The 25,725-nt window shown below is 50.1% G+C and overlaps 1 protein-coding gene across 1 annotated transcript in view; it reads left to right on the forward strand.

Annotated features, from left to right (window-relative positions):
- Window positions 1–25,725, forward strand: part of FANCD2 (FA complementation group D2) — a 255,379-nt gene that overhangs the window by 223,432 nt on the left and 6,222 nt on the right. The window contains exons 37-42 of the mRNA XM_063941424.1: window positions 8,077–8,170; window positions 11,355–11,426; window positions 12,235–12,273; window positions 12,372–12,446; window positions 12,607–12,681; window positions 13,361–13,507. Of these exons, the coding sequence (XP_063797494.1) occupies window positions 8,077–8,170; window positions 11,355–11,426; window positions 12,235–12,273; window positions 12,372–12,446; window positions 12,607–12,681; window positions 13,361–13,507 (502 nt within the window). The remainder of the gene's footprint in view (window positions 1–8,076; window positions 8,171–11,354; window positions 11,427–12,234; window positions 12,274–12,371; window positions 12,447–12,606; window positions 12,682–13,360; window positions 13,508–25,725) is intronic.

Genomic DNA, 25,725 nt, shown 5'->3' on the forward strand with positions numbered 1-25,725 from the left:
TGGCCTCTACCTCTAAGAAAGGACCTGCTCCAGCAGGGACCATGTCTGTTCCAAGACTTACCGCGGCTGCGTTTGACGGCATGGCGGTTGAACGCCGGATCCTGAAGGAAAAAGGCATTCCGGATGAAGTCATCCCTACCCTGATCAAAGCCAGGAAGGATGTAACTGTGCAACATTATCACCGTATTTGGCGTAAATATGTTGCGTGGTGTGAGGCCAGGAAGGCCCCTACAGAGGAATTTCAACTGGGTCGTTTCCTGCATTTCCTGCAAACAGGACTGTCTATGGGCCTAAAATTAGGGTCCATTAAGGTTCAAATTTCGGCCCTGTCAATATTCTTCCAAAAAGAACTAGCTTCAGTTCCTGAAGTTCAGACGTTTGTCAAGGGGGTACTGCATATACAGCCTCCTTTTGTGCCTCCAGTGGCACCTTGGGATCTAAATGTAGTTTTGGGGTTCCTAAAATCACATTGGTTTGAACCACTCACCACTGTGGACTTAAAATATCTCACATGGAAAGTGGTAATGCTGTTAGCCCTGGCCTCAGCCAGGCATGTCTCAGAATTGGCGGCTTTATCCTATAAAAGCCCTTACCTAATTTTTCATACGGACAGGGCAGAATTGAGGACTCGTCCTCAATTTCTCCCTAAGGTGGTTTCAGCATTTCACTTAAACCAGCCTATTGTGGTGCCTGCGGCTACTAGGGACTTGGAGGATTCCAAGTTGCTGGACGTAGTCAGAGCCCTGAAAATATATGTTTCCAGGACGGCTGGAGTCAGAAAATCTGACTCGCTGTTTATCCTGTATGCACCCAACAAGCTGGGTGCTCCTGCTTCTAAGCAGACTATTGCTCGTTGGATTTGTAGTACAATTCAGCTTGCACATTCTGTGGCAGGCCTGCCACAGCCAAAATCTGTAAAAGCCCATTCCACACGGAAAGTGGGCTCATCTTGGGCGGCTGCCCGAGGGGTCTCGGCTTTACAACTTTGCCGAGCAGCTACTTGGTCAGGGGCAAACACGTTTGCTAAATTCTACAAATTTGATACCCTGGCTGAGGAGGACCTGGAGTTCTCTCATTCGGTGCTGCAGAGTCATCCGCACTCTCCCGCCCGTTTGGGAGCTTTGGTATAATCCCCATGGTCCTTACGGAGTACCCAGCATCCACTAGGACGTCAGAGAAAATAAGAATTTACTTACCGATAATTCTATTTCTCATAGTCCGTAGTGGATGCTGGGCGCCCATCCCAAGTGCGGATTGTCTGCAATACTTGTACATAGTTATTGTTACAAAAAATCGGGTTATTATTGTTGTGAGCCATCTTTTCAGAGGCTCCTCTGTTATCATGCTGTTAACTGGGTTCAGATCACAAGTTGTACGGTGTGATTGGTGTGGCTGGTATGAGTCTTACCCGGGATTCAAAATCCTTCCTTATTGTGTACGCTCGTCCGGGCACAGTATCCTAACTGAGGCTTGGAGGAGGGTCATAGGGGGAGGAGCCAGTGCACACCAGGTAGTCTTAAAGCTTTTACTTTTGTGCCCAGTCTCCTGCGGAGCCGCTATTCCCCATGGTCCTTTCGGAGTCCCCAGCATCCACTACGGACTATGAGAAATAGAATTATCGGTAAGTAAATTCTTATTTTTATACACACACAGACTGGCAGCTCTGCCACTGCCAGTCTGCACCGCGGGAGCTGCCGGCGGGGTCCCATCGCAGCTGCGTGCGGCTCGGGATGGGCCCCGGCTGAGGGAGACACTGAGCTCTCCTGAGTTGGCCGGACACTGCTGCGTGCGGCGCGTGTCGGGGCCGCTCCACCAGCAGAAGATTCCGGCAGCATGGCAGCGGTGAGTATCAGGGGCCGGACACCGCTGCGTGTCGGGGCCGCTCTGTCAAGCAGTGTAAACACCGCTGAGTGCGGCGTGTGTCGGGAAGGACAGCGGTGAGTACAATCCCCCCCTTCCAGACTGATTTATTATTTTACACTGTCAGTATTAAGAGACATGTGGTGCTTGGACCCCTTTACTCCCCAGTAGGCTGGAGCGTATGAAGGGCGCACTTTGTATTTTAAACATTAGGGGGAGCTTCAGCCCGCTCTGTAAGCGGGCTCAGCGCTCTCCACTCCCCGGCCACATTATACATGCAGCCGGGTGATACATGCTCCCCGCTCCGTACGGCGGGATCAGCGCTCTCTGCTCCCCGACCGCAGCATACAGGCGGCCGGGGAGATACAAGGCGCTTCCCGCTTCAAGTTCAACAGCGGGTTTCATTTTTGAACTTGGCGCCAGAGCGGGGGGCGGAGCTAACTCCCGCTCTGTACGGCGGGCTCAGTGCTCTCCGCTCCCCGGCCGAAGCATACAGGCGGCCGGGGAGATACACGCTTCCCGCCGCTTCAGTTACAGCAGCGGGTTTTCATTTTTGAAAAACGGGGGGGCGGAGCTAACTCCCGCTCCGTACGGCGGGATCAACACTCTCGGCTCCCCGACCGCAGCATACAGGCGGCCGGGGAGATACAGGGCACTTCCCGCTTCAAGTTCAACAGCGGGTTTCATTTTTGAGCTTGGCGCCAGAGCGGGGGGGCGGAGCTAACTCCCACTCTGTACGGCGGGCTCAGTGCTCTCTGCTCTCCGGCCGCTACAGCACGGCTTACAAGTCCTCCGCTCCCCGGCCGCTACAGCACGGCTTACAAATCCTCCGCTCCCCGGCCGCTACAGCACCGCTTACAAGTTCCGCTCCCCGGGGCCGCTGCAATGAAGTTAGTTTACAGATAACAGGTGGGAGAAAGCTTATTCCTGCTTGACTCAGCAGGCTCCCGGCGGCGGCTCGCAGCGCTCATTGTCAGAGCTGGGGCTCAGCTCATTAATCATTTAAATCTAGTGTGCAATTTTTATTTACCCTACAGTATTTCAATATTTATCTACCCTGTTGGGTTCATTGTGGGTATATAGTATATATATATATATGTAGGTGTGCGAGTGTATGTATAGATGTATGTATATACAGGTTGAGTATCCCATATCCAAATATTCCGAAATACGGAATATTCCGAAATACGGACTTTTTTGAGTGAGATTGAGATAGTGAAACCTTTGTTTTTTGATGGCTCAATGTACACAAACTTTGTTTAATACACAAAGTTATTAAAAATATTGTATTAAATGACCTTCAGGCTGTGTGTAGAAGGTGTATATGAAACTTAATTGAATTGTGTGAATGTAGACATACTTTGTTTAATGCACAAAGTTATAAAAAATATTGGCTAAAATGACCTTCAGGCTGTGTGTATAAGGTGTATATGTAATAAATGCATTCTGTGCTTAGATTTAGGTCCCATCACCATGATATCTCACTATGGTATGCAATTATTCCAAAATACGGAAAAATCCCATATCCAAAATACCTCTGGTCCCAAGCATTTTGATAAGGGAGACTCAACCTGTATATATATATATTTATACATATGCATACAATACCATATATAGGGGGTAAAACAAACCACTTCCGCAATGTTTTATAATAACAAAATGCCCCGCCTTGCCACAAGCGGAACCTCCGAAAACATCTGGGGCCCCTAAATTAGCGGTACACTACATACAGGACGGGGTGTTGCCTTCCCTTTATTATTCCTTGGTGTCACTGTGTACTAATACTATTGGTATTTTGGGGAATGTGTATATATGAAACAGTGTGGCTCAGCACACTAATCCCCTAAACACCCAACCACAGAGGCCTGGGTTCAAGTACCACAACAGATACTTTAAGGCATCAGACAAATAGCGCTGCGGCTCAGTACGCTAGTAGCGGTATCTGAACAGGAGGATCAGGGTTTGAACAGAGCAGCGTTACTGGTTCACCAGAAAGGTTATTTGAATCGTGTCGGTCACTACACGTTATAGTACTGACCTTATATACCGCTGTGTTTATTTAACCCACCTTTTCTCCTTTCGTTTGTCTCACCTGGGATAGTCAAAGAATTCCCTCTTAGGTGTGAAGTATGCGGTGGAGCCATCTGCTTAGCCCTCCACGCACCTGCAGGACACTCCTGTTTGAACAGCTCAGATTATGCAGGTAATGTCACTGGTAACCAGAGACCTTGTACGTCATTTCACCTGTCCAGGTTTCTAAAAGAACCATGCTAGCCTCCCATGTTACACGACTTGGCAGTGGAAAGGCCTCTCTGGGAGGAGGCGAGAGATGCCCAGGATACAGTGGATGTCGGTTTTCGGTGCAGTCTCAACCAGTGTCTCAGAATATCCAGGTGCATTATACAGCAGTTCGTCTGATACTGCAGGTAAAGGAGGCGGTCACGTCAGGTCCATCAGGGTTCCACGCTGATGACGAAATGGTCCAGTTTCGGATGAGCTGGGCAGACTCCGGTAGGCGGCTTGCAGACACCCGCATACACAATTTCAGGTATCAAACAATGTTTGTTTTCCTATCCTTTCCCCAGCAGACGGAAGGAAATGGTATCAGAATCTCTCCAGGGGATACCCCTCAAGGTATCACCGGTCCAACAAGCTGCCGTTTTCCTGAGGCAACATTGCTCAGGTATCCATCGAAGACACATATACGGCAGCAGGATTCTACCTTGTCCGGAGAAGGTAGGTGGTGGAACGATTGTCCTCTAGGTTACACTCAATTGCTACTTTGGGACAGATCAGAATCACGATTCTGCTTTAGGCTCTTTTGAGGTCTCCACGTCTGCAGACTCGGAATCTGCATTTTCGCTTGGGCTGTCTTAACCCGACGACCTCCGGGCCTGCGACAGTGACAGGTGAACATGAAATCCTACGGGGCAGATGGTTCAGGGGAAGGAACTTTCTGCAGGATTTCTTGAACCATTGGAGGTAAGTCTGCTTTTCTTTCTCCTACTGCTGCCCCAGCTTCAAGACAGACCTTTACCGGTCTTTCCTTTAGATCTTTCCGACCTTTTCAAGCTTTCGACTCCACAAGGGCGATATCTCCGTCGCCAGGGGATCTCAGGGTAACAGGCTGAAGCAGAGGTTCAGCATCCTCGGTCCAGTCTGACTTTAGGTCATCCTATACACCTACTACAGGTCAAACCTTCCTACCACCTGGAGGGTCCCAGGGTAGGCGCATGTCGGTGGTCCTACGGGGAGTACTGAGAAGGCTTGGGCGGTTACAGACTGGATTTTGGAGTACAACCGTCTCAGGAGTCAAGAGAGTCATACTACAGGCGGCGCTCCATATGCTTCTAACCGCAGAGGATGTTGATCCCTGTTTTTCAGATATTATTTGAATCGGGACAGTTCTCAGACCTTTGTTTCTTTTCACGTTCCGACGCCAGTTGGCTCGGCCAGGCCTATTCTGGCCTTAGAATCCTTTCATTCTGTGATTGCTAGTTTTGAACAAGATAGGGAGTTTTACGTGTCCCTTGTCTTCAGGGAGGCCTGTTTACTGATTTCCGTTGGGTTTCCTCATCTGACTTTTCTCAGATTCGCATTACAGGATACTCATTTTCACTGTCAGTCCTTTCCATTCGGTCTCTCTTCCACTCCCACAGGGTTCAGGAAGATAACAGAATAACTCTTTTTCAAGGGCAGGAAGTACGTTGGTTCCCTAATGGGACAATCTACTGCTACTATCCCACTCTTTACATTAGGTGGCTTCTGAATATCCGAAGGATCCAGGAGCTTCTGGTTCGACACTGATCTCTCAACACGGTCCGTCGGAGGATTTTTCCTTCCTCGGCACCAGGTACTCTATTTCTTCAGTCAAGCTGCGACGCAATGAGTGGTCGCCTACATTCCCCTCTGAGCGGAGGACAACCATCTTCTTTCCAGGTCAAGCCGCCAGGTCAGACTCCCGGGTGAGGGGACATTCCCTGGAGTTTTGTCAACTGGTCCGCTTTTGGCGGAGATTTCGGATCGACCTCAGGGCGTTCCGACTGACTCTTTAACCCTTTACTGCTCTCGGACGTGAGCTCTGGCGGTAGTAGCCGAGGATGCCCTCAGGGCTCCTGGGAGTTTTCTGGTTATTCTATCCTGCCTCCTTTTCTATTTCTACCTCACTTTCGGTAACACAGGAGGGGAATATGCGTGCTAGTCCTCTCGGTGGCTCCGGTTGGGCCACGCATGACTTGAAGATACAGCTACACCTGTTGTCAGTAGATGAGCCTTGGCTCCTACCTCGACTGGACTGTCTACTTCAACAGGGTCCTTTTCTTTGTTCAATCTTACACTGGTCTCGTTTAACCGTGTGACTGTTCTCGAGGCCTCAGAAGGGAGGAGTTCCCTAGTTCGGTTAGGCCTACTGGGCCCCGATTTCAGAAGTCTGTTACCTCTTCTCGCTTTTGCCACTTTTGGAAAACTTTATGGGACATAAGAAGGATAAAAGTTTTTCCCTTTCTTTCAGTTACCATTCAGCCATCATCTTTGGTTTCTCTGGGAGGTTTTTGCTCCGCTGCACTTCAAACCACATTGACCTGAATTTTAGGTCTCTGCCTTCTTCGGTTTTCTTCCAAAAGAGATTTGCCTGGCAGCTGTAAGTTCGGGCTCTCTTTCAGAGAGTACGCTATTGGCTACTCCCCCGGCTGAGCTTCGGCCTCAGCGGTCGTTTCTTCCAAAGGGGATGTTCGTTTTTCATATAAATCTGACACTAGTGTTTTTCAGTCCTCTTTTGACTGTTGTCAGGGCTCGTCGACTCTCTCTACAGAGGTCTTAGGCTATTCGGCTAAGTGTTTTTCTTTGTTCTGTACGATGCTCCCGTACTAAATAGCCGGGGTCCCAGCATACGCTGGGCTATTGGATACATCTGACCATCAGACAGTTTCTTGGCGGTTGCTCGGGAGCCTCCGTTTTCTGTTTCAGCGCACTTTAAGCGCGTTGAGGGACCTTCGTGGGCAGTTGCCCGTGGGGTCTCCATGAATACTTTGTCGGGCGGCTACTTGGTCGGACCGACATTCGTTTTGTCAAATTCTACAAGTTTGACACTTTTGCGGCCTCTGCATCACAGTTTGGCCGAGCGGTTTACAGGACTCTCAGCGCTCTCCCACCCGTTTTGGGAGCTCTGGGACGTCCCCATTGTAACTACGCTCCAGTGGCCCCTAGTGGATGAAGGAGAAATCAGGATTTTGGTACTTACCGATAAATCCCTTTCTCCGATTCCACAGGGGCCACTGGACGCCCGCCCAGCGCTGTTCCTCCTTGTTTTTTGCTTAACGGTTTGCAGATCACCAGATGACTGCTTGTTGAGTTCGGGCTAGCCGGTTGTTTGTTAGGTTCTGTTCCAGGTTTAGTTTGTGTTATCCTGGTTTACAGGGCGTCATTTACCTCCTCTACCTTAAGGTTTGTTTATTCCAGCTCTCCTCGGGCACAGTTTTACGTAGACTGGCTTGGAGGGGAGATAGTAGGGGAGGAGCTAGCCACAGTGTGAGAATTTTAAAGTGCCAGCTCCCAATTACTGCCTACTATTTCCCCATTGCAACTACACTCCAGTGGCCCCTGTGGAATCGGAGAAAGGGATTTATGGGTAAGTACCAAAATCCTGATTTATATAGCACTATTTCTCCACAGGGGTCAAAGTTTTACAGACATCATAAACAAGGCACATAGTAGAAAAGATTAAGTGATAACGCATAGACAAGTCACACAGAGATGAGAGCACAATACGCATACTGTAGGGTTGGCGCATGCACATAAGGTACCAGGTGAGGCAGCCATGTTGGGCACACTACGTAGGATTACTCTTGATGGAATAGGTTACACCTAGAAGAGATGATACAGAATGGGGTGGTTGCAGCGTCCTAACGCTAGGATTCGGGTCCCAACAGTCAGGTCCATGTATTATTCAACCTGCCCACGAGCGTTCCAGATGAGGCAGCCATGTTGGGCGCACTACGAAAGTTACACTGTGGGAGATGAGGCACACAAAGACTCGAGGCACATATGGGACATGGTCTTTACTGGCAAAGTATTAACAGATGATTTCCACATACATCCCACTTATATTCATGGTAATACTACTGCACAGCGTCCATACAGCACACGTGTTATACTTCTTACACACACACACACACACACACACACACATTGTATAATTATACTGTGTGTTCCTTACAGACAAAGCTTTGCCGTGTTCTTCCGCGTCCTGATGGATAAGTTGGAGAAGTGTGTGAGAAGTATCCCAGTTGGGAAGAAGTCTGATAGTCTCCAGGTAAAAGTGCGATGTACAGATGCAGTGTCACCGGTGCCTCAGCCTGTGTGCTACCTGTACATGCAGTGTCTCAGTTTACCTGTAGGTGTCACTAGACCTAAACGTCCTCTGTAAGACTCGGGGCCTGACTCTGTGATGTACACACAGCGCATTCGCAGTTGTGAGAATATGCTAATGACTCGGACGCCATCTTGTGCGTAGTGACGCTCACTGCCGGCATCTCCCATCCACCACTTACATAAAAAAGCGCAAACATCGGGTGCACATCGGTCGGCCATGAAGCTTCTCAGTAAAGCTGGGTACACACCTGGGCTGACAGTGTGGCCGATTAGGTAAGCTGTACACGTGTCTGCCCACCCAGCTGTGACGTCGGTGTTGGCGGTCCCTGCTGCCAGTGTACGGGTGGTTGGCGGGTCACCCGTATACACAGGCAGATGCACTAATATGTTTGTCAGATATATTGGTATTGGCTGGCGTGACATGTCTGTGACCGACATCATGAGCTACAGCTATAGTCCTAGTGGTGTAAGATGCCTGCCACAGCCCTCACGTCTGCCCCTACTAGTCCTAGTGGTGTAAGGTGCCTGCCACAGCCGTCGCGTCTGCCCCTACTAGTCCTAGTGGTGTAAGATGCCTGCCACAGCCCTCGCGTCTGCCCCTACTAGTCCTAGTGGTGTAATGTGCCTGCCCCTTCTAGTCCTAGTGAGTGTAAGGTGTCTGCCCCTTCTAGTCCTAGTGGTTGTAAGGTGTCTGCCCCTTCTAGTCCTAGTGGTTGTAAGGTGTCTTCCCCTTCTAGTCCTAGTGGTGTAAGGTATCTTCCGCTTCTAGTCCTAGTGGTGTAAGGTGTCTTCCCCTTCTAGTCCTAGTGGTGTAAGGTGTCTTCCGCTTCTAGTCCTAGTGGTGTAAGGTGTCTTCCCCTTCTAGTCCTAGTGGTGTAAGGTGTCTTCCGCTTCTAGTCCTAGTGGTGTAAGGTGTCTTCCGCTTCTAGTCCTAGTGGTGTAAGGTGTCTTCCGCTTCTAGTCCTAGTGGTGTAAGGTGTCTTCCGCTTCTAGTCCTAGTGGTGTAAGGTGTCTTCTGCTTCTAGTCCTAGTGGTGTAAGGTGTCTTCCCCTTCTAGTCCTAGTGGTGTAAGGTGTCTTCCGCTTCTAGTCCTAGTGGTGTAAGGTGTCTTCCCCTTCTAGTCCTAGTGGTGTAAGGTGTCTTCCCCTTCTAGTCCTAGTGGTGTAAGGTGTCTTCCCCTTCTAGTCCTAGTGGTGTAAGGTGTCTTCCCCTTCTAGTCCTAGTGGTGTAAGGTGTCTTCCGCTTCTAGTCCTAGTGGTGTAAGGTGTCTTCCGCTTCTAGTCCTAGTGGTGTAAGGTGTCTTCCCCTTCTAGTCCTAGTGGTGTAAGGTGTCTTCCCCTTCTAGTCCTAGTGGTGTAAGGTGTCTTCCGCTTCTAGTCCTAGTGGTGTAAGGTGTCTTCCCCTTCTAGTCCTAGTGGTGTAAGGTGCCCGCCCCGTCTAGTCCTAGTGGTGTAAGGTGCCCGCCACAGAGCTGTGGCAGGGTCTTGTGATATAGGTGTGGGTAGGAGATGTGGATGGTTCGCCCGTGCCCATAGATGTTATATTCCCCGTGCCAGGAGCCTGCCACTAGCTGGTGCCACTGTCACGCTGATTCTCAGGTCTCTCCGGTGCTGGTAATCTGCGTTCGGACTGGCGGAGTAGCAAGTTGTAGCTGTGTCAGCCCTGGAGCCCGACAGGTAATCCCACACGCTGCATTGATGGTACAAGAGAACAGATATATACACAAACCACCCTGTCTGGCACCAACACGGCAAAGTCACATGTGTTCTCTCATCCTATTGGAGGGCACTGCAGTATTGTTAGACAGTCTGATAGGTGAGTTACAATTGATCAGGCCTGGCCAACCTGTGGCTCTCCAGCTGTTGTAAAACTACAAGTCCCATCATGCTTTGCTGCTTTGCCACAGTTTTGCTATTAGGGAATGCTAAAACTGTGGCAGGGCATGCTGGGATGTGTAGTTTCACAACATCTGGAGAGCCACAGGTTGGCCAGGCCTGCAGTAGATGCTTAATTCTGGTCAGAATGTGAAGTCGCCTCCCGTCGGGAACCACCAGTGATCACAGCGTGGTCACTACAGAGGTGCAGCTGCCGGTGAGCTCCTGCCCCCTCAGCTGTGTCTGTAGTGGTCCCAGCAGCCACCACTTCACTCGGCCTCGCTCTGGTTTACAAGGGACCTGAAGTCATTTCTGGTAGATGCCAGGCAGGTCGCATAGAAGGAACCGCTGATGTATGTTATTCCGATGCTTCCGCGTGTTCTACAATAGGTGCACACGTATGATGGTAGTGGCACCGGACTGGCCGAGGAGGGCATGGTACACGGACAGCAGGCCCATTGTGGCATCTGCTTCTCATAAGGGATGACAAGGACCTCTTAATCGTCTGGATTACGCGGCATTGGCTGCTGAAGCCATTTAAGGTGACTGGTCTTGGAAGTGGGGCTTCAGGATAAAAATCCAGACTCTGCTAATAATCATACATGGATATATCGCGGTGCAACAGGTTTCTTTATAGGGTCTGAGCCTTGTCCCTTCATGGTCAGCTCTTCAACCTCTGCCCCCTTTACACTCCTGTTGTGTTGTTTTTTTTACATTCTGGGGGGTATCCAATTGTGGGTGATTTTATTGCTCCTCCTGGTTAGTGCGGCAATAGCTGCACTACACGGCAACTTGAGTGCGCACACGCTCTCTCCGCACGGATTCGGGGAGAGAGCGGGCCGCGAGGGGTGTGAAAGATGCAGTGCCATTGCCAGAACTTCAACACTGCTGCAGCGGGAACTGACGCACTTCAACCGTAATTTGGATTCCCCCCCCTCCGAGTTTCATGTGTTACCAAACAGGGAAATGGTTTATGACTGGAGAGGAATTGGAAGCCCTGAGAATTTGTACTGATGTATATGAAGTCCCTGTCTCCATGATCGGACTACTAGAGTATGAGAACATGACCATATGAGAAACACAGACTGTGACGGCAGATAAGAAGCGCTTATCCCATGTAGTCTGCCCCAAGGCTGCAGTGCCCCCAGTGGTAACACCCATAGTATTATTTCCCATATGTACTGGTCTGAATAAATGTATATGAGACTGTGTGCTGAATCTGTTCTCCTTACATGACTGCGCATCTCACAGGTACAGACCGAGCAGCTTCTGCGCTGGAGTTTGACGGTCAGGAGTTTCCACATTCTCCTTAACTTGATTAAGGTAAGTGCGCTGCCGCGCTCTCTACCCGCGGGACCGCCACGCTCTCTGCACTCGCGGGGCCGTCGCGCTCTCTGCACCTGTGGGGCCGTCGCGCTCTCTGCACCCGCGGGGCCGTCGCGCTCTCTGCACCCGCGGGGCCGTCGCGCTCTCTGCACCCGCGGGGCCGTCGCGCTCTCTGCACCCGCGGGGCCGTCGCGCTCTCTGCACCCGCGGGGCCGTCGCGCTCTCTGCACCCGCGGGGCCGTCGCGCTCTCTGCACCCGCGGGGCCGTCGCGCTCTCTGCACCCTCGGGGCCGTCGCGCTCTCTGCACCCGCGGGGCCGCCACACTCTCTGCACACTGGGCGCTGCTGCATGGATGTGTCCTTATACACCTAGCCCCAATACGCCGCGAAATTCCCAGTGCAAGTGCGCTGTGCGGAGCATCTTTTTCACCCTAATATGCTTCTTAATGACGATGCGATGCGACACTTGTATATCTGTGTGCGACGGAGTCTGAATCTGTATATGATAAACAATGGAACTTTATAAAAAAAAAAAACTTGCATCCGCTGCATGGTAGCAGTTCATATACAGAGGGAGTCGCACACAGATATACACGTGTCGCATAGCACGTGGTTTTGTCATATTGCAGCATTTCGGGAGAAATAGACTAGCCACGCGGGAGCTGGCGCGCTGAGAAGGGATGTTTTGCACGACTGCAGCAATAGTGTGGGAGGACGCATCAGTGTTTCCGATGTAAAGATGATCTATGCCATGTATGTGCTCTGAGCGTGCAGTAAGCGTGTAACACGTGTGTTCTCTCTACAGGTGTTTGACAGTAGACCGATGTTGAGCGTTTGCCTCAAGGTAAGGACATTTGGCTGTGCGCTGCTTCTCCTTCCTCCGCCATCTCTGCTTGTGTACATGGCTCCTGTATGACCTGTCTCCATCATTCTCTCCTGCAGTATGGCCGGCAGTTTGTGGAGACGTTCCTGAAACTTGGCATGCCCCTTCTGGACTGCTGCTTTAAGAAACACCGGGTAAGACGTTGCTTACAGAGCGGCATGCCTGCATATATACCTTCATACATATACCCGGCTCTGTACCCCTGTATCTCTGTATCCTGTGAGAGCTGCATTTCATTTCTCTGCTCTGGGAGTTGTATTGATGGTGTATAAATAGTAATTGTGTGTTTTACAGGAAGATGTACAGAACTTACTGAAAATATTACAGCTCTGCACCCGGCAACTTCACCACGTATGTGGTCACTCCAAAGTAAGTCAGTGTGCCCAGCTGAGTCCTTTCGGCTATGTTGGTACGCCCAACTCTGTCCTTTACTGCTATATCGGTGCGCCCAGCTGAGTCCTTCCGCTATGTCAGTGTGCCCAACTCGGTCCTTTACTGCTATGTCAGTGCGCCCAACTCGGTCCTTTGCCGCTATGTCAGTGCGTCCAGCTGAGTCCTTTCCGCTATGTCAGTACACCCAACTCTGTCCTTTACCGCTATGTCGGTGCGCCCAACTCGGTCCTTTACCGCTATGTCGGTGCGCCCAGCTGAGTCCTTTTCCGCTAAGTCAGTGTGCCTAACAGTCCCCCTGCTATGTCAGTGCGCCCGACAGAGTCCTTCCGCTATGTCAGTGTGCCCAACTCCGTCTTTTTATCTGATATGTCAGTGCGCCCAGCTGAGTCCTTTCAGCTATGTCAGTGCGCCCAACTCAGTCCTTTACCGCTATGTCAGTGCGCCCAAATGAGTCCTTAGCGCTATGTCAGTGCGCCCAACTGAGTCCTTCCACTATGTCAACGCGCCTAACCGAGTCCCCCTATGTTGGTGCGCCCAACCGGGTCCTTTCCCTATGTCAGTGCGCCCAGCCGAGTCCCCCCGCTATGTCAGTGCGCCCAGCCGAATCCTGCTGTCTCTTATTATGGTGGCTAACAGGCAGACTGTTTCTCATCAGACACACCAGGATACCGGACTGACAACACATGTACCCCTGCTGAAGAAGACCCTAGAGCTGTTTGTCTACAGAGTGAAAGCCATGCTGGTTCTCAACAACTGTCAGGAAGCGTTTTGGCTAGGGAACCTGAAGAACAGAGACTTGCAGGTGGGACTAAGTGCTACACTATTCTCCAAATATAACTACAATGCAGGGTTTTCTGTATTAGAGAAGCATAAAGATTTACTTACCCACAACATTATAGTATAGTCATATAGACCTAGGTACCTGTCATAGGCAGTATAGGCGCTATACAGACCTAGGTACCAGTCATACGCAGTATAGGTGCTATATAGACCTAGGTACCCGTCATACGCAGTATAGGTGCTGTACAGACCTAGGTGCCCGTCATACGCAGTATAGGTGCTGTACAGACCTAGGTACCCGTCATACGCAGTATAGGTGCTGTACAGACCTAGGTACCAGTCATACGCAGCATAGGTGCTATATAGACCTAGGTACCCGTCATACGCAGTATAGGTGCTGTATAGACCTAGGTACCCGTCATACGCAGTATAGGTGCTGTACAGACCTAGGTACCCGTCATACGCAGTATAGGTGCTATATAGACCTAGGTACCCGTCATACGCAGTATAGGTGCTATATAGACCTAGGTACCCGTCATACGCAGTATAGGCGCTATACAGACCTAGGTACCCGTCATACGCAGTATAGGTGCTATATAGACCTAGGTACCCGTCATACGCAGTATAGGTGCTGTACAGACCTAGGCACCCGTCATACGCAGTATAGGTGCTATATAGACCTAGGTACCCGTCATACGCAGTATAGGTGCTGTACAGACCTAGGTACCCGTCATACGCAGTATAGGTGCTATATAGACCTAGGTACTCGTCATACGCAGTATAGGTGCTATATAGACCTAGGTACCCGTCATACGCAGTATAGGTGCTATATAGACCTAGGTACCCGTCATACGCAGTATAGGTGCTGTACAGACCTAGGCACCCGTCATACGCAGTATAGGTGCTATATAGACCTAGGTACCCGTCATACGCAGTATAGGTGCTGTACAGACCTAGGTACCCGTCATACGCAGTATAGGTGCTATATAGACCTAGGTACCCGTCATACGCAGTATAGGTGCTGTACAGACCTAGGCACCCGTCATACGCAGTATAGGTGCTATATAGACCTAGGTACCCGTCATACGCAGTATAGGTGCTGTACAGACCTAGGTACCCGTCATACGCAGTATAGGTGCTATATAGACCTAGGTACTCGTCATACGCAGTATAGGTGCTATATAGACCTAGGTACCCGTCATACGCAGTATAGGTGCTATATAGACCTAGGTACCCGTCATACGCAGTATAGGTGCTGTACAGACCTAGGCACCCGTCATATGCAGTATAGGTGCTATATAGACCTAGGTACCCGTCATACGCAGTATAGGTGCTATATAGACCTAGGTACCCGTCATACGCAGTATAGGTGCTGTACAGACCTAGGTACCCGTCATACGCAGTATAGGTGCTGTACAGACCTAGGTACCCGTCATACGCAGTATAGGTGCTGTACAGACCTAGGTACCAGTCATACGCAGCATAGGTGCTATATAGACCTAGGTACCCGTCATACGCAGTATAGGTGCTGTATAGACCTAGGTACCCGTCATACGCAGTATAGGTGCTGTACAGACCTAGGTACCCGTCATACGCAGTATAGGTGCTATATAGACCTAGGTACCCGTCATACGCAGTATAGGTGCTATATAGACCTAGGTACCCGTCATACGCAGTATAGGCGCTATACAGACCTAGGTACCCGTCATACGCAGTATAGGTGCTGTATAGACCTAGGTACCCGTCATACGCAGTATAGGTGCTGTACAGATCTAGGTACCCGTCATACGCAGTATAGGTGCTGTACAGACCTAGGCACCCGTCATACGCAGTATAGGTGCTATATAGACCTAGGTACCCGTCATACGCAGTATAGGTGCTGTACAGACCTAGGCACCCGTCATACGCAGTATAGGTGCTATATAGACCTAGGTACCCGTCATACGCAGTATAGGTGCTGTACAGACCTAGGTACCCGTCATACGCAGTATAGGTGCTATATAGACCTAGGTACTCGTCATACGCAGTATAGGTGCTATATAGACCTAGGTACCCGTCATACGCAGTATAGGTGCTATATAGACCTAGGTACCCGTCATACGCAGTATAGGTGCTGTACAGACCTAGGCACCCGTCATATGCAGTATAGGTGCTATATAGACCTAGGTACCCGTCATACGCAGTATAGGTGCTGTACAGACCGAGGTACCCGTCATACGTAGTATAGGTGCTGTACAGACCTAGGTACCCGTCATACGCAGTATAGGTGCTGTACAGACCTAGGTACCCGTCATACGCAGTATAGGTGCTGTACAGACCTAGGTACCCGTCATACGCAGTATAGGTGCTATATAGACCTAGGTACCCGTCATACGCAGTATAGGTGCTGTACAGACCTAGGCACCCGTCATACGCAGTATAGATGCTGTACAGACCTAGGCACCCGTCATACGCAGTATAGGTGCTATATAGACCTAGGTACCCGTCATAAGCAGTATAGGTGCTGTACAGACCTAGGTACCCGTCATACGCAGTATAGGTGCTGTACAGACCTAGGTACCCGTCATACGCAGTATAGGTGCTGTACAGACCTAGGTACCCGTCATACGCAGTATAGGTGCTGTACAGACCTAGGCACCCGTCATACGCAGTATAGGTGCTGTACAGACCTAGGTACCCGTCATACGCAGTATAGGTGCTGTACAGACCTAGGTACCCGTCATACGCAGTATAGGTGCTGTACAGATCTAGGTACCCGTCATACGCAGTATAGGTGCTGTACAGACCTAGGCACCCGTCATACGCAGTATAGGTGCTATATAGAACTAGGTACCCGTCATACGCAGTATAGGTGCTATATAGACCTAGGTACCCGTCATACGCAGTATAGGTGCTGTACAGACCTAGGTACCCGTCATACGCAGTATAGGTGCTGTACAGACCTAGGTACCCGTCATACGCAGTATAGGTGCTATATAGACCTAGGTACTCGTCATACGCAGTATAGGTGCTATATAGACCTAGGTACCCGTCATACGCAGTATAGGTGCTATATAGACCTAGGTACCCGTCATACGCAGTATAGGTGCTGTACAGACCTAGGCACCCGTCATATGCAGTATAGGTGCTATATAGACCTAGGTACCCGTCATACGCAGTATAGGTGCTGTACAGACCTAGGCACCCGTCATACGCAGTATAGGTGCTATATAGACCTAGGTACCCGTCATACGCAGTATAGGTGCTGTACAGACCTAGGTACCAGTCATACGCAGTATAGGTGCTGTACAGACCTAGGTACCCGTCATACGCAGTATAGGTGCTGTACAGACCTAGGCACCCGTCATATGCAGTATAGGTGCTGTACAGACCTAGGTACCCGTCATACGCAGTATAGATGCTGTACAGACCTAGGCACCCGTCATACGCAGTGTAGGTGCTATATAGACCTAGGTACCCGTCATACGCAGTATAGGTGCTGTACAGACCTAGGTACCCGTCATACGTAGTATAGGTGCTGTATAGACCTAGGTACCCGTCATACGCAGTATAGGTGCTGTACAGACCTAGGTACCCGTCATACGCAGTATAGGTGCTATATAGACCTAGGTACCCGTCATACGCAGTATAGGTGCTGTACAGACCTAGGTACCCGTCATAAGCAGTATAGGTGCTGTACAGACCTAGGTACCCGTCATACGCAGTATAGGTGCTGTACAGACCTAGGCACCCGTCATACGCAGTATAGGTGCTGTACAGACCTAGGTACCCGTCATACGCAGTATAGGTGCTGTACAGACCTAGGTACCCGTCATACGCATTATAGGTGCTGTACAGACCTAGGTACCCGTCGTACGCAGTATAGGTGCTGTACAGACCTAGGTACCCGTCATACGCAGTATAGGTGCTGTACAGACCTAGGCACCCGTCATACGCAGTATAGGTGCTGTACAGACCTAGGTACCCGTCATACGCAGTATAGGTGCTGTACAGACCTAGGCACCCGTCATACGCAGTATAGGTGCTGTACAGACCTAGGCACCCGTCATACGCAGTATAGGTGCTATAGAGACCTAGGTACCCGTCATACGCAGTATAGGTGCTGTATAGACCTAGGCACCCGTCATACGCAGTATAGGTGCTGTACAGACCTAGGTACCCGTCATACGCAGTATAGGTGCTGTACAGACCTAGGCACCCGTCATACGCAGTATAGGTGCTATATAGACCTAGGTACCCGTCATACGCAGTATAGGTGCTGTACAGACCTAGGCACCCGTCATACGCAGTATAGGTGCTATATAGACCTAGGTACCCGTCATACGCAGTATAGGTGCTGTACAGACCTAGGTACCCGTCATACGCAGTATAGGTGCTATATAGACCTAGGTACTCGTCATACGCAGTATAGGTGCTATATAGACCTAGGTACCCGTCATACGCAGTATAGGTGCTATATAGACCTAGGTACCCGTCATACGCAGTATAGGTGCTGTACAGACCTAGGCACCCGTCATATGCAGTATAGGTGCTATATAGACCTAGGTACCCGTCATACGCAGTATAGGTGCTGTACAGACCTAGGCACCCGTCATACGCAGTATAGGTGCTATATAGACCTAGGTACCCGTCATACGCAGTATAGGTGCTGTACAGACCTAGGCACCCGTCATACGCAGTGTAGGTGCTATATAGACCTAGGTACCCGTCATACGCAGTATAGGTGCTGTACAGACCTAGGTACCCGTCATACGTAGTATAGGTGCTGTATAGACCTAGGTACCCGTCATACGCAGTATAGGTGCTGTACAGACCTAGGTACCCGTCATACGCAGTATAGGTGCTATATAGACCTAGGTACCCGTCATACGCAGTATAGGTGCTGTACAGACCTAGGTACCCGTCATAAGCAGTATAGGTGCTGTACAGACCTAGGTACCCGTCATACGCAGTATAGGTGCTGTACAGACCTAGGCACCCGTCATACGCAGTATAGGTGCTGTACAGACCTAGGTACCCGTCATACGCAGTATAGGTGCTGTACAGACCTAGGTACCCGTCATACGCATTATAGGTGCTGTACAGACCTAGGTACCCGTCGTACGCAGTATAGGTGCTGTACAGACCTAGGTACCCGTCATACGCAGTATAGGTGCTGTACAGACCTAGGCACCCGTCATACGCAGTATAGGTGCTGTACAGACCTAGGTACCCGTCATACGCAGTATAGGTGCTGTACAGACCTAGGCACCCGTCATACGCAGTATAGGTGCTGTACAGACCTAGGTACCCGTCATACGCAGTATAGGTGCTATAGAGACCTAGGTACCCGTCATACGCAGTATAGGTGCTGTATAGACCTAGGTACCCGTCATACGCAGTATAGGTGCTGTACAGATCTAGGTACCCGTCATACGCAGTATAGGTGCTATATAGACCTAGGTACCCGTCATACGCAGTATAGGTGCTGTACAGACCTAGGCACCCGTCATACGCAGTATAGGTGCTATATAGACCTAGGTACCCGTCATACGCAGTATAGGTGCTGTACAGACCTAGGCACCCGTCATACGCAGTATAGGTGCTATATAGACCTAGGTACCCGTCATACGCAGTATAGGTGCTGTACAGACCTAGGTACCCGTCATACGCAGTATAGGTGCTATATAGACCTAGGTACTCGTCATACGCAGTATAGGTGCTATATAGACCTAGGTACCCGTCATACGCAGTATAGGTGCTATATAGACCTAGGTACCCGTCATACGCAGTATAGGTGCTGTACAGACCTAGGCACCCGTCATATGCAGTATAGGTGCTATATAGACCTAGGTACCCGTCATACGCAGTATAGGTGCTGTACAGACCTAGGCACCCGTCATACGCAGTATAGGTGCTATATAGACCTAGGTACCCGTCATACGCAGTATAGGTGCTGTACAGACCGAGGTACCCGTCATACGTAGTATAGGTGCTGTACAGACCTAGGTACCCGTCATACGCAGTATAGGTGCTGTACAGACCTAGGTACCCGTCATACGCAGTATAGGTGCTGTACAGACCTAGGTACCCGTCATACGCAGTATAGGTGCTATATAGACCTAGGTACCCGTCATACGCAGTATAGGTGCTGTACAGACCTAGGCACCCGTCATACGCAGTATAGATGCTGTACAGACCTAGGCACCCGTCATACGCAGTATAGGTGCTTTATAGACCTAGGTACCCGTCATAAGCAGTATAGGTGCTGTACAGACCTAGGTACCCGTCATACGCAGTATAGGTGCTGTACAGACCTAGGTACCCGTCATACGCAGTATAGGTGCTGTACAGACCTAGGCACCCGTCATACGCAGTATAGGTGCTGTACAGACCTAGGTACCCGTCATACGCAGTATAGGTGCTGTACAGACCTAGGTACCCGTCATACGCAGTATAGGTGCTGTACAGACCTAGGTACCCGTCATACGCAGTATAGGTGCTGTACAGACCTAGGTACCCGTCATACGCAGTATAGGTGCTGTACAGATCTAGGTACCCGTCATACGCAGCATAGGTGCTGTACAGACCTAGGCACCCGTCATACGCAGTATAGGTGCTGTATAGAACTAGGTACCCGTCATACGCAGTATAGGTGCTATATAGACCTAGGTACCCGTCATACGCAGTATAGGTGCTGTACAGACCTAGGTACCCGTCATACGCAGTATAGGTGCTGTACAGACCTAGGTACCCGTCATACGCAGTATAGGTGCTATATAGACCTAGGTACTCGTCATACGCAGTATAGGTGCTATATAGACCTAGGTACCCGTCATACGCAGTATAGGTGCTATATAGACCTAGGTACCCGTCATACGCAGTATAGGTGCTGTACAGACCTAGGCACCCGTCATATGCAGTATAGGTGCTATATAGACCTAGGTACCCGTCATACGCAGTATAGGTGCTGTACAGACCTAGGCACCCGTCATACGCAGTATAGGTGCTATATAGACCTAGGTACCCGTCATACGCAGTATAGGTGCTATATAGACCTAGGTACCCGTCATACGCAGTATAGGTGCTGTACAGACCTAGGCACCCGTCATATGCAGTATAGGTGCTATATAGACCTAGGTACCCGTCATACGCAGTATAGGTGCTGTACAGACCTAGGCACCCGTCATACGCAGTATAGGTGCTATATAGACCTAGGTACCCGTCATACGCAGTATAGGTGCTGTACAGACCGAGGTACCTGTCATACGTAGTATAGGTGCTGTACAGACCTAGGTACCCGTCATACGCAGTATAGGTGCTGTACAGACCTAGGTACCCGTCATACGCAGTATAGGTGCTGTACAGACCTAGGTACCCGTCATACGCAGTATAGGTGCTATATAGACCTAGGTACCCGTCATACGCAGTATAGGTGCTGTACAGACCTAGGCACCCGTCATACGCAGTATAGATGCTGTACAGACCTAGGCACCCGTCATACGCAGTATAGGTGCTATATAGACCTAGGTACCCGTCATAAGCAGTATAGGTGCTGTACAGACCTAGGTACCCGTCATACGCAGTATAGGTGCTGTACAGACCTAGGTACCCGTCATACGCAGTATAGGTGCTGTACAGACCTAGGCACCCGTCATACGCAGTATAGGTGCTGTACAGACCTAGGTACCCGTCATACGCAGTATAGGTGCTGTACAGACCTAGGTACCCGTCATACGCAGTATAGGTGCTGTACAGACCTAGGTACCCGTCATACGCAGTATAGGTGCTGTACAGACCTAGGTACCCGTCATACGCAGTATAGGTGCTGTACAGATCTAGGTACCCGTCATACGCAGTATAGGTGCTGTACAGACCTAGGCACCCGTCATACGCAGTATAGGTGCTATATAGAACTAGGTACCCGTCATACGCAGTATAGGTGCTATATAGACCTAGGTACCCGTCATACGCAGTATAGGTGCTGTACAGACCTAGGTACCCGTCATACGCAGTATAGGTGCTGTACAGACCTAGGTACCCGTCATACGCAGTATAGGTGCTATATAGACCTAGGTACTCGTCATACGCAGTATAGGTGCTATATAGACCTAGGTACCCGTCATACGCAGTATAGGTGCTATATAGACCTAGGTACCCGTCATACGCAGTATAGGTGCTGTACAGACCTAGGCACCCGTCATATGCAGTATAGGTGCTATATAGACCTAGGTACCCGTCATACGCAGTATAGGTGCTGTACAGACCTAGGCACCCGTCATACGCAGTATAGGTGCTATATAGACCTAGGTACCCGTCATACGCAGTATAGGTGCTGTACAGACCTAGGTACCAGTCATACGCAGTATAGGTGCTGTACAGACCTAGGTACCCGTCATACGCAGTATAGGTGCTGTACAGACCTAGGCACCCGTCATATGCAGTATAGGTGCTGTACAGACCTAGGTACCCGTCATACGCAGTATAGATGCTGTACAGACCTAGGCACCCATCATACGCAGTGTAGGTGCTATATAGACCTAGGTACCCGTCATACGCAGTATAGGTGCTGTACAGACCTAGGTACCCGTCATACGTAGTATAGGTGCTGTACAGACCTAGGTACCCGTCATACGCAGTATAGGTGCTGTACAGACCTAGGTACCCGTCATACGCAGTATAGGTGCTGTACAGACCTAGGTACCCGTCATACGCAGTATAGGTGCTATATAGACCTAGGTACCCGTCATACGCAGTATAGGTGCTGTACAGACCTAGGCACCCGTCATACGCAGTATAGATGCTGTACAGACCTAGGCACCCGTCATACGCAGTATAGGTGCTTTATAGACCTAGGTACCCGTCATAAGCAGTATAGGTGCTGTACAGACCTAGGTACCCGTCATACGCAGTATAGGTGCTGTACAGACCTAGGTACCCGTCATACGCAGTATAGGTGCTGTACAGACCTAGGCACCCGTCATACGCAGTATAGGTGCTGTACAGACCTAGGTACCCGTCATACGCAGTATAGGTGCTGTACAGACCTAGGTACCCGTCATACGCAGTATAGGTGCTGTACAGACCTAGGTACCCGTCATACGCAGTATAGGTGCTGTACAGACCTAGGTACCCGTCATACGCAGTATAGGTGCTGTACAGATCTAGGTACCCGTCATACGCAGTATAGGTGCTGTACAGACCTAGGCACCCGTCATACGCAGTATAGGTGCTATATAGAACTAGGTACCCGTCATACGCAGTATAGGTGCTATATAGACCTAGGTACCCGTCATACGCAGTATAGGTGCTGTACAGACCTAGGTACCCGTCATACGCAGTATAGGTGCTGTACAGACCTAGGTACCCGTCATACGCAGTATAGGTGCTATATAGACCTAGGTACCCGTCATACGCAGTATAGGTGCTATATAGACCTAGGTACCCGTCATACGCAGTATAGGTGCTGTACAGACCTAGGCACCCGTCATATGCAGTATAGGTGCTATATAGACCTAGGTACCCGTCATACGCAGTATAGGTGCTGTACAGACCTAGGCACCCGTCATACGCAGTATAGGTGCTATATAGACCTAGGTACCCGTCATACGCAGTATAGGTGCTATATAGACCTAGGTACCCGTCATACGCAGTATAGGTGCTGTACAGACCTAGGCACCCGTCATATGCAGTATAGGTGCTATATAGACCTAGGTACCCGTCATACGCAGTATAGGTGCTGTACAGACCTAGGCACCCGTCATACGCAGTATAGGTGCTATATAGACCTAGGTACCCGTCATACGCAGTATAGGTGCTGTACAGACCGAGGTACCCGTCATACGTAGTATAGGTGCTGTACAGACCTAGGTACCCGTCATACGCAGTATAGGTGCTGTACAGACCTAGGTACCCGTCATACGCAGTATAGGTGCTGTACAGACCTAGGTACCCGTCATACGCAGTATAGGTGCTATATAGACCTAGGTACCCGTCATACGCAGTATAGGTGCTGTACAGACCTAGGCACCCGTCATACGCAGTATAGGTGCTATATAGACCTAGGTACCCGTCATAAGCAGTATAGGTGCTGTACAGACCTAGGTACCCGTCATACGCAGTATAGGTGCTGTACAGACCTAGGTACCCGTCATACGCAGTATAGGTGCTGTACAGACCTAGGCACCCGTCATACGCAGTATAGGTGCTGTACAGACCTAGGTACCCGTCATACGCAGTATAGGTGCTGTACAGACCTAGGTACCCGTCATACGCAGTATAGGTGCTGTACAGACCTAGGTACCCGTCATACGCAGTATAGGTGCTGTACAGACCTAGGTACCCGTCATACGCAGTATAGGTGCTGTACAGATCTAGGTACCCGTCATACGCAGTATAGGTGCTGTACAGACCTAGGCACCCGTCATACGCAGTATAGGTGCTATATAGAACTAGGTACCCGTCATACGCAGTATAGGTGCTATATAGACCTAGGTACCCGTCATACGCAGTATAGGTGCTGTACAGACCTAGGTACCCGTCATACGCAGTATAGGTGCTGTACAGACCTAGGTACCCGTCATACGCAGTATAGGTGCTATATAGACCTAGGTACTCGTCATACGCAGTATAGGTGCTATATAGACCTAGGTACCCGTCATACGCAGTATAGGTGCTATATAGACCTAGGTACCCGTCATACGCAGTATAGGTGCTGTACAGACCTAGGCACCCGTCATATGCAGTATAGGTGCTATATAGACCTAGGTACCCGTCATACGCAGTATAGGTGCTGTACAGACCTAGGCACCCGTCATACGCAGTATAGGTGCTATATAGACCTAGGTACCCGTCATACGCAGTATAGGTGCTGTACAGACCTAGGTACCAGTCATACGCAGTATAGGTGCTGTACAGACCTAGGTACCCGTCATACGCAGTATAGGTGCTGTACAGACCTAGGCACCCGTCATATGCAGTATAGGTGCTGTACAGACCTAGGTACCCGTCATACGCAGTATAGATGCTGTACAGACCTAGGCACCCATCATACGCAGTGTAGGTGCTATATAGACCTAGGTACCCGTCATACGCAGTATAGGTGCTGTACAGACCTAGGTTCCCGTCATACGTAGTATAGGTGCTGTATAGACCTAGGTACCCGTCATACGCAGTATAGGTGCTGTACAGACCTAGGTACCCGTCATACGCAGTATAGGTGCTATATAGACCTAGGTACCCGTCATACGCAGTATAGGTGCTGTACAGACCTAGGTACCCGTCATAAGCAGTATAGGTGCTGTACAGACCTAGGTACCCGTCATACGCAGTATAGGTGCTGTACAGACCTAGGCACCCGTCATACGCAGTATAGGTGCTGTACAGACCTAGGTACCCGTCATACGCAGTATAGGTGCTGTACAGACCTAGGTACCCGTCATACGCATTATAGGTGCTGTACAGACCTAGGTACCCGTCGTACGCAGTATAGGTGCTGTACAGACCTAGGTACCCGTCATACGCAGTATAGGTGCTGTACAGACCTAGGCACCCGTCATACGCAGTATAGGTGCTGTACAGACCTAGGTACCCGTCATACGCAGTATAGGTGCTGTACAGACCTAGGCACCCGTCATACGCAGTATAGGTGCTGTACAGACCTAGGTACCCGTCATACGCAGTATAGGTGCTATAGAGACCTAGGTACCCGTCATACGCAGTATAGGTGCTGTATAGACCTAGGCACCCGTCATACGCAGTATAGGTGCTGTACAGACCTAGGTACCCGTCATACGCAGTATAGGTGCTGTACAGACCTAGGCACCCGTCATACGCAGTATAGGTGCTGTACAGACCTAGGTACCCGTCATACGCAGTATAGGTGCTATATAGACCTAGGTACCCGTCATACGCAGTATAGATGCTGTACAGACCTAGGCACCCGTCATACGCAGTATAGGTGCTTTACAGACCTAGGTACCAGTCATACGCAGTATAGGTGCTTTACAGACCTAGGTACCAGTCATACGCAGTATAGGTGCTGTACAGACCTAGGCACCCGTCATACGCAGTATAGGTGCTGTACAGACCTAGGTACCCGTCATACGCAGTATAGGTGCTATATAGACCTAGGTACCCGTCATACGCAGTATAGGTGCTGTACAGACCTAGGTACCAGTCATACGCAGTATAGATGCTGTACAGACCTAGGTACCAGTCATACGCAGTATAGGTGCTTTACAGACCCAGGTACCAGTCATA

Source organism: Pseudophryne corroboree, chromosome 9, assembly GCF_028390025.1.
Source record: "Pseudophryne corroboree isolate aPseCor3 chromosome 9, aPseCor3.hap2, whole genome shotgun sequence".
NCBI classification, from domain to species: domain Eukaryota; kingdom Metazoa; phylum Chordata; class Amphibia; order Anura; family Myobatrachidae; genus Pseudophryne; species Pseudophryne corroboree.